Here is a 12,903-nt window from a genome sequence, read left to right on the forward strand (position 1 = left end):
TAACGCGGTTACGTCGTCGCTAGGCTGTAACACCCGTAATTGTTACGCCGGAAATTGGCGTAAAGTGCTTGTTTTGCGCTTTATATAATATACAAACAGTCTGCTGTAAGTTCGGTCTCTTTAATCAAGTGGAAAAAATCTTCCCCGAGTCTGCAGATGAATAAAAAATCACTGCATCACGAAACTGTCACTGTTACATATTATCACCTACATTCACGGCGTTGAGTCAGAGCGGTAGATTTTTTATTTCTTCAACGCGAATTTCGCTGTAAATCCAACGGCGGTTGTAAAAGTAGAAACGAAAAATATAATTGTTTTCTAAATAAATTAGGAATACCGCCTGTGGAGCTGCTGCACTCAGGGAAAAGAAAGTTTGGTAAAATTTTTAATTCATTTATTACTAAAGATATCGAGAGGACGGTGAGAAGATATGGAGAAGAAAAAGGGGAAGAGAGGTGAATTCGGATGTTGACTGAATGAAAGATGACTCGAGAACGAATGTATGGGAGGATGCAAGGGACTGGCTAGTTGCCGTGCAGGAATAGAGGGAGCATTTTGCTGATGCGGTACGGAAACCGAGGCAGTGAGGCGACGATAAGAAGAGGATGCAGGGTGTAAGGTAGCTGTGAGAGTGTGGGAAAAGAATCCAAGGTCTGGAGGACGAAGCGCTTGTTTGAAAAATTAGCGAAAATTACGGATCGAAATTCATCCGATGCAATTACCAACGCTGTACAATTATATTCTGTTTGTATATCTCGTAAACAGGTTAAGTTATGTGCAGTGCTAATAAAGTTAAACTCACTAAAGGTGTCACACATCGCCCGTGTAAACGCGATGTGGGTACTTGCGAGTTAGTTCAACCCTTATGGAAACTTTGGTTAACGAGACGACGCGACGTCGTACATCTGGTTAGCAAGTTACGAAACACGCCCTGTAGTTTTGTTGTACGTATTAGGTACGTGTACCAGTATTGACACGCTCAGATCCAATTATTGACCCTTTTATTTTCCAAGATTACAAACTGACGGCACGAATTGTGAATTTCTCGATGACTGAAACCAATTGCTTCAAGGTCATACGCTGTAAAGTTATTTTTTTTGTAATTTTAGAAGTAAGGATCGAATCAATCAAAAAGGGTCAATAATTGGGACGGGGTCGATAACTGGTTATACATTTATTTCGAGTACGTATACGCATATGTATATGAACAATGATTATTCTTATCTTCCGGTGAATTAAAAGAAGAAATTCGGAACGTTAATTGTCACAACAATTGCTGTTTCCGTTTCGTTATTCCAATTTTATCAATCGGAATTCCGAAGAATAACTATTCCAACAAATTCGGACGCTAATATTTTTTCGTATTCTCCTGACGTGAAGTGAGAATATTAAGGAAAAAAAAAAAAAGAACGAGCGCCGTTTTCTCTCTGCTTAAGCTAATTATAGTTGTGCATGCACTCTTGTCCGCACATACATAACGCTTAGGTATCAAAGTTGGCGCGATAATGGGGTAATTACTGCGGTAGGTGTACTTCAAGTGAAGTATAAGACCCTATTTGCAGCTCGGATTCATCCTCATGAAATGATAATTAATCCTTTACTATGTTTATAACAAGCGTTGAGTCGCGAAGTTACGGGATGCTTGTCTCGACTTTCACATTATCGATCATAGAGAAACTGTCTACATGCGCTTATGTCCGGTAATACACTCCAAAAGTTTTAACGATAGCCGAAATTTGACCCTACAAGAAATAAAAATCAACAAAAATTTACCGACTTTCATGCTCAAAATCTGCACAATTTGACTGACTCTATAAGGATGGATAAACTATTAAACAACGAACACAGTCTTCTACCGTGTCTTTTCATTACAATTTCTTCCGTTTTGGACACAACCTCTTTTTAGGATTTCGATAATAGAATGTAAGAGTATCCGATGAAAAAATAATAATAATAATAATAACAATGAAGCCAAGCGAGATTATCGATTGCGGTTAACAATTGAACGAAATTACTTCGTGCATTAGAAAATAGAGACATAATCTTGATGGTATTACCCGACTTTACCTTGTCTATTTTCGTTTTTTCCTTTTCAAGCTTGAAATAATTCTATTACAGTAATAAAATCAGGTTTCTTAGACTGGGATATATACTTAGTGTAATTTTTCGCGTGCCTTTTACTATCCGATGAGACTATTACCGTTCCCAAATGAAAGAAGCACAAGCTTGATTGGAGTAAAAGTAATACGTTGCTACGCGAGGTATCGCCCCATCCAACAAATGGAGAAGCAGAAAAAACTTTTTCAATTCATACACAGGAAACGGCACGAAAACTTTTGTCATACGGAGAACTATTTTATAGAATAATTTCGTTGGCTTTCGCTTCTTCCGAACAAGACTCGCCGTTGTTGAATATTTCAATTCAATTTTCTCCAAGTGAAGAAAAAAAATAAAAAAATGATAAAATAAAATAAAAAACAAACACTCGCTCTTTTAGGTACACGTTTAAGCAGTACAAATATATATATATATATCGTACAAGTATATACAATACGTACATAAACGCATTGTGGGTCGGTTAAGAATGACAAATGTGGGTGAGGTGAGCTTTTACATGGATGAAGTACAAAAGCGTGTAAATCGGTCATCATTTCCGACGTTGTACCGAAGTAACTTGGAACAGCGATGATGAATCGCGACGATATTACAGAAATTGGTTGGTTCGGTAAAGCACGTGAGGTATTTTTTCGGTGTATAAAATCCATTATAAAATGAAGCAGTCACTCGAACGCGAGTGTGTTTGCGTGTGTATTATACGTACACGCAAAACGCGTGCGCGTAGGACGAACGGAATCGAGTGAAAATACGGATGTCAAACCGTTGACAAATTGTTTGCATTTCGAGAAGTTTGAAGGCATAAAGTGGGTCGGTTTACCCGGATGAATAATGTTATTGCCCGTCTCCCTTCGTCCTTCGCTCAGCATCGAGGGATTGGAAGTTATTATGTATCCCTCCTTTTCTCTTTACTCCCCCCGCAAAAACGGACAGATCAACCTGCCGGGATTACGGAAATTAATCGCATTCTAACGTCGCGATTCGCCGGTCGAGCGTCGGTCAATTAACAAAATGTACCAATGGAATTTCGACCCTTTATATTTGACGCCTCGGATCGCATCCCAGGATTCTCATCTTAACGTGTAACCCGATTTCCTGAAACGTGACCGTGTCTCTGTTCGTTATATCCCCTTTAAACGTTCCATGGATATAAGACGTCGAGTATATTTGTACCTACACACACACGTGCATGTACAATGTACGTGTACATACATTCGCAGGCTTTAGCAAATTCACATCAGAATCGTAGATCTTATATTTCACTTTTTCCCTTATACGTACATATACCGGCTACGTCGTTTCTCTCTATCTTATTCATCTTGTTTCGCGTGTCGAGCGAAATTCCCGGCCCGTCCGATACGACTGGCATTTTTTATTCGACTTTGGGAACTCAGTTTCATCGCTTTTCAGAAGTGGATTTAATTTCCCGAGTAACCAATATAAAGATGTATGAAAAAATGTACTTGTAATTCTGATAAAGACTCGGGTAATAAGGTTTTGAAGAATATGTGAATTTTTTTCGTAATAGCTGATCGAAATCGGGAAATGGTGAGCCTGAGGCTCGGGATAAATGGAAATGGATTTTTAATCAAACTCGGTCGATCGAGACTGAAGTCTCGAATAACTACAACAACACATAAAAACCCTAATTCTAGATCCCAAAACGTTTTCAGCGTGCGGATACAACTCGTTAAGCAAATAATGATTATTTATTCAAGCATTAGATTGTCCAATTGGAAGGTAGTTGCAGGGAAAATATGAAGCCGATACGGTGATATCGAAGGTCCTGAAGAATTGTTCCCAAATTACCTGTATCGTATGACACATCAATTTGTCGACTCCGCGACCAAATTAGAGAAGCTTTTTGCATATAATCGCTTCGAGCGACCTCGCGTGGTTTTTCCCCGAGGACTATTGACTCCGGGAGTGAAAAGTGTACACGCATACAACGCTGCGACGATAAGGGCCGGAATGAAATGAGATTGAGTAAGCCACCCATCGACCGACAGGATGGTATATAAGCAGAGGTGTATTCGGAGGGTGAAACCGCGCGACAAAAAAAGGTTTGATAACGAATTTAGGGGCGAGCGGAAGTGAATTTGAAATGCGAATCAGTTGAATCCTCGAGTTGCGGCGTTGACAACGTCCTGGAACTTGGCGGGTGTCCAACTCTATCCACTTTTTACCCATCGACTTCTTTTTTTCCCCGCCATCCACCCCCCCTAATTCTTATTTCGTTTCGTTGGCTTGTCATTTATTCTTTCGCCGAGCGTGTTTAAACTCGGATTACGCTAATTTCGCACCGCCGTGGCCGTTCGTGCGACTCAATACACGCGTAAAAGTGTCCAGGTTTCGGGGTGTATTCTCAACGACGAGTGGTTAAAACTTTTACCACCTGCAACGGTTCGTCGGATGGAAAAACGTTTTCTTTGATACGTAGGAAGCGCTCTTTTCCGCTTACGTAATTATCTCTTCCCCGTTGCTGAATGAAAGGAAGCTTGTGCTTTACGGCCACGGTTAATTATTCCCCGAGCCGATACGACGTTGTAAGGCGAGCGTTTTACATACCTACTTTGCATGATCCTCCCGCCGTGCATTATGTTATTACATAGACATTCGTTCGTTGTCTCTAGTATACTGTAACAAGGTCAAACAGAATAGACGACGAAGAAACGCGCTCCTGGAGTGATAAAATATTTACTACGTCACCGGTATAACGGAGTCCTTGTGTTCACATATTCATCAGTTCTCCGACGAAGTTGTAACCGGAAGCTCGATTCAGTAGTGAAGAAAAAATCGATGCGATAAACTGTCCGACTCGACTAACCCAAATTATTCTCTCGTGTCACGATTTAGTGTTTCAGCCTCTTCCTTTTCTCGTTTTTAACAATTAGCAAAATACCGTTTCGACATGTTTCACCGAGGAGGGAGAAGGAACGTGATCGGACGAACGAGGAGACCAGAAAGACGAAATCTCGTCGTTGCATAAAGAAATTGTTACTCGGAGGAAACGAGGTGCGGTGTACAAACAGAACGAGCAACTTCTGAGTTAAACATCGTTGAAACTTCTGGCTGACTGATAATTGCGTAAACGAGAATCGAATCAAGACTGCATTGTAAAGTTTTGATCATCCGCCGACTGCGGCTTGCGACAGAGTGCTTGCCGGGTTTCGAATCGATTGAAAACTTTTTCGAAACATGAACTCGAATTAACAATTACTGAAACACAATCACCGACTCACCTATGAGTCCCAGCAACGCTCCAACAGCCCCCAACATCCTTGAAGGTAGTTTGAAGATGATCGCCATATCACAACACTGTAAAGTCCTTCGGTAAACTGAGACGTTGGGTCGTTGTTTGGCAGTTTTTCTCCTCACAGCGATCCGGTCATACCGTGTGTCGAGAGAACGTAAACACCCCGAAGTTACGAACGGTCGAATTTAGTCCGGGAACAAGCGGGGATTAGCACGAGGTGCGATTAGCACGGCTTAAGGTTCCGGAAAGATTTGGCGCGAAAAGAGGCGTAAAAACGGTCGACGAGCCGTTCCGCCCTTTCCGATATCTCTCTTCGGATGTTTTTCAGTCCCTTTTTTTCACCGGCAGCGAACTCCCGTCTAATGAACAAACTGACGGCTGTGTTTAACTGCCGGCAATTCACTTCCAGGGACACTTAACGGCCACGGTAGAAATTTACGCCCCTCACGTTCCCAGTGCTAAACTTTTACTTTTATCCTCACCTCTTTCGTTCAAGCTCCGAGTAACGAGCTTCCGACGATATTCCGCTCATACGCAACGCGGGTGATGATTTTCGGGCAACTCACTCGCTCGTTTAATCACACTCTTTAAACGCTGAGGTCGATTCGCGAAATGTCACTCGTCCATGTCGCCGGCCACGTGTTCCGTCCACCTCGCCTAGCGGAGCTTTTTATCGACCTCGAAGCACACTGTTTTCACCGACCTTTCAGGGGTGAACAGAGAACCGCAGGCTGGTTTTCTCTGCTTCGGCAAACACGTGGATCGGCTGCATTTTATTCGAGATCACGTACCGCCAACGTCACTCACGTTTGTCCGGAACGAGCCGCGTTCGCACTTCACCGTAGCGGAACCAACGCAGTCGACGATTTTCAAAACGCGACAATCGACCGTTCTTATCGAATTTCGAAAGTCCTCATCGAGCCAAGAAGCGTCCGCTTGAATAGCCAGCGAATGAGTGTGCGGTGTTCGCGCGGTGTTCGAGGATACCAGTCAGCCGCGGGGGGAGGAGGCGGAATTCGCGCATGCTTTCACAGGTTCGCCCTGTACTTGCTCCCCAGTTTCTCTGTACCTGCTTATTCCGTGTTTGCGGTGACATGTCCAACCCTCATCGACCTGTTTCCGGTTTCGCAATTGACACCTTCGTTCAGTCAACTTCGTCTCGAACCACTCCGGAGAAAATGCGACCGAGATGAGACCGTGTTTCTGCTGCGAAAACGCAAACCTTGCGGCCGAAGGTTTCTTGATGCAAGAATACGAATACAGTTCGCATTCTGATCTCTTCGCACTGCGACTTGACTTAAGGCCCAAGGTCTCTTTGGTAGATCGTGAAGATAGACTGTAATTGTACACTGAGAAAAAATTTCATTTGTTATAGTAACTAGAAACATTCAGTAAAACAGGTATCGTTAAAAAAACTGTTCGAATATTTTTGGAATTACGAAAAACGAGGTACGCCTAACCATTTTGCGCTATTGTCGATCCTTTTTTGGTAATTGCAACACATAATTAGTTTGTTTGGTTTTATCTACTTTTTTAGTTAAACAAGGCTTTAATGTCAATTTATTGTTGCGCAAGCATTAAATTTTCGTAACGGTTACAAGAAAATCGAGTAACAGTGATCGTAATGAGAAAGAATAGTAACGGATACTAGATTTTCCGGTAACAGCTAGAAAACTAATTTTCATTTTCTACCTAGAACTATATTTTTGGATTGTGGTAAAAAATGAAAATAATTAAGGACGGAACTAAAAGTTTCTCTCAGTGCAGCTTGTTTCTGTTAGTTTACCGATCTTCAGGTAACGGGTAATAATCTTTAGACACAATTATTGAACTTCCATTTTACATCAACTATATTCAAGAAAAAATACTGATGTCCTTTTCGTTTGTACATTGATGGACTTACTGGGCTAGCAAAGTTAGCGGAAGTGTGGCAACAAGCATGTCAAAAGGGACTGGATGAAAAAAGTTACTAGCCAAAAAATAAAGTAGCAAGATTCTGGCGCTGAGATTGGACAATTGATGTTTACACCGACAGTGTTGAATCACTGAATGGTTTGAAGCCACGTAGCATCGCAAACATAACAAGCCTTGATAAAGTTATCAGAGGAATAATTGTTAACTGTCTTACAGGGAAACTTTGTTAAAACAAGTCGTATTTTCAGCCCTGTTCAATTCGGCGTTAACGTCAAACGGTTATTTGTCGTTCGAGTTAGGCTTGGTAATCGGTTCCCACCGTACGATAATCAGGCTTATCTAAATCGTCCATTCGATTCTGTTAAGAAGAATGTATACACTTTGTTAGGACCTCGTATACGGGCTCCGTTGTTGCATCGCAATTAGCATAAGGCACGTCGTCAGCGTCTAACAATCTAACTCCGTCTTTCAGTCCGGTCAGTATAAGTAGGTAGTCGTTTATTGTGCCAGGCGGATCATGTGACGCAAATGTTGTCCGAGGGTGTATTGTGTCAACGAGTTGTGAAGGTCAACCCGCCGGCTCGTCGTCGACTTTGAGCTAATTATGCACGCCACTCTTTTTGCGCGTAATTTCTTTTACCTTCGTAGGCCGTCTCATGTTTCCTTTTTTTCTGCTATGTCGGATGACCACGATGCCCGACCTGCTCCGATACATGCGAACAGAGAGAGATAGAGAGAGAGAGAGAAAGGGCGCGGCGTCCGCAGGTTGACCGTTAATTTTATTGTTTTTTTTTTTTTTTTTTTTTTTGGAGTCCATTTCTTCGACGGCTTGCCAGGGACCCGCGCTAATGAACCGGTACTTATTTTTTGGTCAACTCCACTGCAGGCTGATTGATTTTTCTGATACCCTCGATCCCGGCCGTCGACCGTGCGGAAACAATTAACCCTAAACGGTGACTTTGACCGATGGGAAAGGGATGAGATCTCACTCCATCGATCGCGGCTCGGCTCAATTCTGCTCTGCAGATTAAACCTCTATACATATAGCTATTTCTCCGGTGAGTTTGTGACAATTTATGTGACTTTCGGTTTAAAAATTTCAACATGATTCAAACAGCTTTGAGAAAATCATTTGCTTCGTGGTAGTTATCGCGGTTTATTTCAGGAACCGACCAATTGTTGTACAGGCATCTATTTCCAATTTTCAGGGATTCGTCGCGTTCGTTTATTCCCGCAATAATACTTCGATTACTCTTACATTTTATCGTGAATTGGTATGAGTTCAAATCACTGGTTGAATATTACTCTTGTTCCGCAAATCCTTACTCACTCACGATATATTAATTTTGAATAACCAGCGATCGAAGAATGTAATTGATTTAATTACTACCATACGAGACCATTGACTACTGCATTTGTACATGTATCAAGTATTTATAAGTACTTACTTACAAATATTTTTTGCCACGACTTTCGATGTAAAGTAATAATCATGAAGTTCATAGGCGTAGAAACAATTTTCGTCCGAATCTTCGAGATGTTTATCGTTTTCGATACTTTGGGTACGTATTATCTACGAATGGAAAGAATTTTAATACGAGCAACTAGCCCACGTACAGAATGAACAACAGGCAACGCCAACTCGAAGAGTATCAGGGAACGATAGCTATGCCGCAATCGGTGAAAGAGTTATTCGCGTGACGGAATTTATTTCCCGCCGAACTAACAAACCTCGTATGCATCCTACGTACGCAGGTAGTTCCATTACAGGATGGCATTAGCACACATAGGCACGACATATTGGATGTGGATATCAGACTGCGACGGAGACGTGACACGGACAGAGTGCACCGGGGAATCACTGGGATCATGTTTAGCAGCGGGGTGTTGCACGTGGGTACGTACGTACGTGTCTGCTAATGGAATAGAGCGTGTCAGTTTCGCCCCGAGTGTTTGCCTAGGTGTATCCAAGCCATCTCAGCACCTTCGAGGTGCGACGACGCGACTCACGCAACAAGCGTTGCAAACATGGTGTGGATTACGGATGCGGATGCGGAAGCGCAGCCACGTCTCGTTCGCAAGCAACCCGGACCGACGACGCAACCCTCGAACAAAACTGGAGGATTATCTGTAGGCGTCAGACGCCGTCTTGTCGAGTACTCAACAGCGAGTCGTTAATTCTTATACGCAACTACGTGATATATTCTGTTGACCCCGGGTCGTTTCCCGCCGCTAGGCATTGTTTCGCAAGTTGGGAATATTGGGGTCATTGACAGATTAGAAATCATTCTAATTATGCAAGACCCAATCTAAAAACATTTGAAAAAAAACTCCGTGAACAATATGCAGGATATCAAATTTATTACTAATCAGCAGAATCACGCCTCGTTTATTCGATTAAACATGAGTTTTTTGTTTCGGAGGGCGATGCTTGGCTAGTTTCAATGGATCCAACACATCAACAACTTGTAATCCCAATCCATGCGAAATATTGCGAAATTCTTTGTTACTTTTTGCGGTGCGTTCGTCAACCTAGTGATCATGTTGTACGTTCTCGAACAAGGCGGAACGCCGTGTTACCAAAATATTTTCCATACGAGCCAAAGAGCGAAGGAATATAAGGCGAGACGAACCATCGAATGGACGATGTAAAAGCTGTGATAAATGCGGAATGAAAATCATATTTCAGGGTATATTTTTGCTTCCGTCGAAATGATCTGCAATCAACGATGATTCGTTGACCGCGATTAATATATCATCAAGGCGGTAACTCAGCACTAATTTTTACTTACTAAATGTATCGTCGTTTCGCTTTGTCTTCATTTCCAGGAGGTTCGTTTAGTAGATACTTTTTGAGACCGCCAACTATACGTATAGAATATTTCTCCCAGTCGACTTCTTGCATACTGAAAGGGAATTCCTTCTTGTCCGTAGGCCCAATTCGTTGCCAAAGGCTCCGAACTCGATGAGTTTCGAAGTCCCATTCCTTCGTGATAAAATATCCCACGATGATCCACGCATTCCCTAACATAGTCGCAAGCTTTTGCATCCTGAAATAATAAACGATCCTTCAGGCCACGAGTGCTACTCGAACTAAATAAATCGAAACTACATGCAATTACGTTTACTAGGCAAAGACGATACTGGTATCGTTGTTTCAAGCTTACCGCGGCTGTTTTCCTAACAATCTTGCGACGCCGTCAATTATGAACGCCGGCACAGTATGCAGAAAAAAATGTAATACACTCAGAACAAATCTTGACGTTGTTATGACCAAGCAAGGATAGTAGATCAATTGCACTGATGGGTTTTCATTATAATAACGCATGAAATCCCCTATGCACTGGCCGCAAGTGATGGGTTTCTCATTTCCGCCGACATAATTGTATACAGGAATATTCTCATGGTGCCTGAAAGCAAACGAGTCAAATGTACGTCACCGGATATTTACTAATCCGAAAATTACACAATAACTTTTGAAGCATGCGATACCTTTATTTGTTTAATTTTCCATTTCTGTTAGTTTGTGAAAAGTGTGAGTTCCATAATGCAAATGCATTTATATTTGGATTTTCTATGTAAAAAAGGCGGTATGAATCGGCATTCGAAGACGTTACCTTTTTTTAGTGACGGCTGTTTCCCAAGCGGAAGAAATTAAAGCGTTGCAGACATAATCCACTGGAACTAGGTCGATTCTCGCATCAGAATCAAAGAAACCAATGTGATTTAAGCCGAGACCAGATGCACATATAATCGCTGGAAACCCAGCAATGCCAGAAACCCAACCCGGCATTGGCTCCTTGTATGAATTAATTACTAGGAAAAATTATTGTCCTCTTTTAACAAGCAATGATTGTAACAACAACAATTGGAAAAGAAAAATGTAACCTTCGTTTGATCTCAGTTACAACCCATACTTGGATTTATGCAAGAGTCGAGTGAAATTTCGGATGCAATGTTCACTTTAGTCATGGTAAGAATAATCATAGAATAAGAATATCACCGATCGATGGTCTGAAAACTGCGAACGGCAATTCTCCAGCGAATTCGGCGACGACACCTTCGCCGATAGCCTTGGTAAAGGTGTAAGTGTTCGGCCATCCTTTCAAGACTCTGCAATTGAACACTTTGATCACCATCCTTAGTCACGCACTCCCACGACAAGCCCGCTTGAAAAACCTACGATTTCGTAAAGGATTCCATGTCGCCTTCCGACATCTCGGTGTTCTTCAAGCTTTCGCAGAGGTCGTTCGCCTCCCTGTAGCTCAATGGCGGAACGTACAACTTTTCGTCGATGCTACTGAGAACGCAGTTGCTGAAAGCAGTTGACAGGTGGACTCCGACCTGGAACAGAACAGGGTTAAGGTGATCGCGAGCTGAAACGTTCGGCAGCTGGAAGTGACGGAGACGCCGTGAATCGCGAGTCGAAGTTATAATTCACAGCTGGTGCATCGGCCCCGCTACAAGACGCTGGAAAAATCCTCTCACCGCCAGGTTCTTGCACGCTTTGGCAATGTCCAGCACGTATTTAACGCCGTTGACGTTCAAGGTAATCGCTTTGTCCAGTCTTTCGGTAAAACGCACCGTGGCAGCTGCGTGGAAGATGACGGATACCTGAAAAGAGTTCGGCGTTTTTTAGGGGGCGACCAATGGATACGAAGAGTCAACGTGCACCCTGCGAACCTCGTCGACGATGCGCTCGCGATCCTCTGCCGATAATCCCAGTCCTTCGGAGGCTACGTCGCCGGCAACTGGAACCAACTTCTTCGAAAAGTCCGGAGAGCTGGTCCGCAAAACGTCGAACACCTGCAGCGAAATACATGCGCGATTTATCGCCAGCTCAGACATTGCAAGAAATTCGGCAAATCTCACCGGTTCGAGGAGCAGAGAATCCATTCGCTCTTGTGTAGTTTTTCCTTTTTTTTCGCGGACCAGAAGGTAGACGGTTCCGATTTCTTCACAGCTTCGGAGTAACTTTTCCACCAGTGCCTTACCCAAGAAACCGGTTCCACCTGGCAATTGTTAGTAAATGTAAGTCTCTTTGTCAATTGAACGTGGGCCACGATTCAAAAAAACAATCTCTTTGGTATAATTCAAACAAATGTTTGTCCCTCGAGAAGGACATTATTATTTTTATTTTGTTATTTGAACGGCACCAACCGGTGATGAAGATGTTTCGACCTGCGTAAAACTGTCGTATTTCTGACATGTTTCTTCTATTGCGGTACCGGAGTAACTCTTTGCGTCGTCGCTAACTTCGCGTTACTTATGGATGAGATACCGCGTGCACAAATGTAAATTTATTAATTCACACACATTTTGTGCAATGTGCAAACGGATGCGAATTCAAATATGACAACGTCGTAGCATCCTGGGTAGAGTCATTGTTTCACAATAGGACTGGAAAATAAAAGTAATTTCCGCTTGAAAACTTGAACTGATTTCTACAACGTCACCGGTGTCGGAACAAGGTGAATCGTGAGACGACACTTTTGCAGGTCAGGCAGAAAATTTGTAGTAAACGAAGATCATTTTTGAACTTCACTTCAAGAATACGCTTATCAAATTGAAACACCATATCAGTTAACGTCAAAGTGCAGACTGACAGGGGGAAGATT

General features: G+C 42.5%; 2 protein-coding genes across 4 annotated transcripts in view; both read right to left on the reverse strand.

The window, feature by feature from the left end:
* Positions 1 to 6,309, reverse strand: part of LOC124178877 (hemicentin-2-like) — a 249,234-nt gene extending 242,925 nt beyond the window's left edge. For both annotated transcript variants that reach the window (XM_046562644.1, XM_046562642.1), the window contains exon 1: positions 5,358 to 6,309. In XM_046562644.1, the coding sequence (XP_046418600.1) occupies positions 5,358 to 5,424 (67 nt within the window). In that variant the 5' untranslated portion in view covers positions 5,425 to 6,309. The remainder of the gene's footprint in view (positions 1 to 5,357) is intronic.
* A 3,181-nt stretch (positions 6,310 to 9,490) lies between these two features.
* LOC124178054 (fatty acyl-CoA reductase wat-like) lies at positions 9,491 to 12,562 on the reverse strand. 2 transcript variants are annotated; one of them, XM_046561145.1, is made up of 10 exons: positions 12,446 to 12,562; positions 12,158 to 12,297; positions 11,969 to 12,091; positions 11,774 to 11,899; positions 11,469 to 11,629; positions 11,289 to 11,398; positions 10,903 to 11,101; positions 10,453 to 10,695; positions 10,078 to 10,353; positions 9,491 to 9,940 (listed from the first exon to the last, which is right to left on the reverse strand). In XM_046561145.1, the coding sequence occupies exons 1-10, from the start codon at positions 12,492 to 12,494 to the stop codon at positions 9,862 to 9,864; spliced, it is 1,506 nt and encodes a 501-aa protein (XP_046417101.1). In that variant the 5' UTR covers positions 12,495 to 12,562; the 3' UTR covers positions 9,491 to 9,861. The 2 variants fall into 2 exon arrangements, with proteins under 2 accessions (XP_046417101.1, XP_046417102.1); XM_046561146.1 differs by having other exon boundaries at positions 10,078 to 10,335; positions 12,446 to 12,518.
* Positions 12,563 to 12,903: the final 341 nt, after the last annotated feature.

Source organism: Neodiprion fabricii, chromosome 3, assembly GCF_021155785.1.
Source record: "Neodiprion fabricii isolate iyNeoFabr1 chromosome 3, iyNeoFabr1.1, whole genome shotgun sequence".
Lineage (NCBI taxonomy): Eukaryota > Metazoa > Arthropoda > Insecta > Hymenoptera > Diprionidae > Neodiprion > Neodiprion fabricii.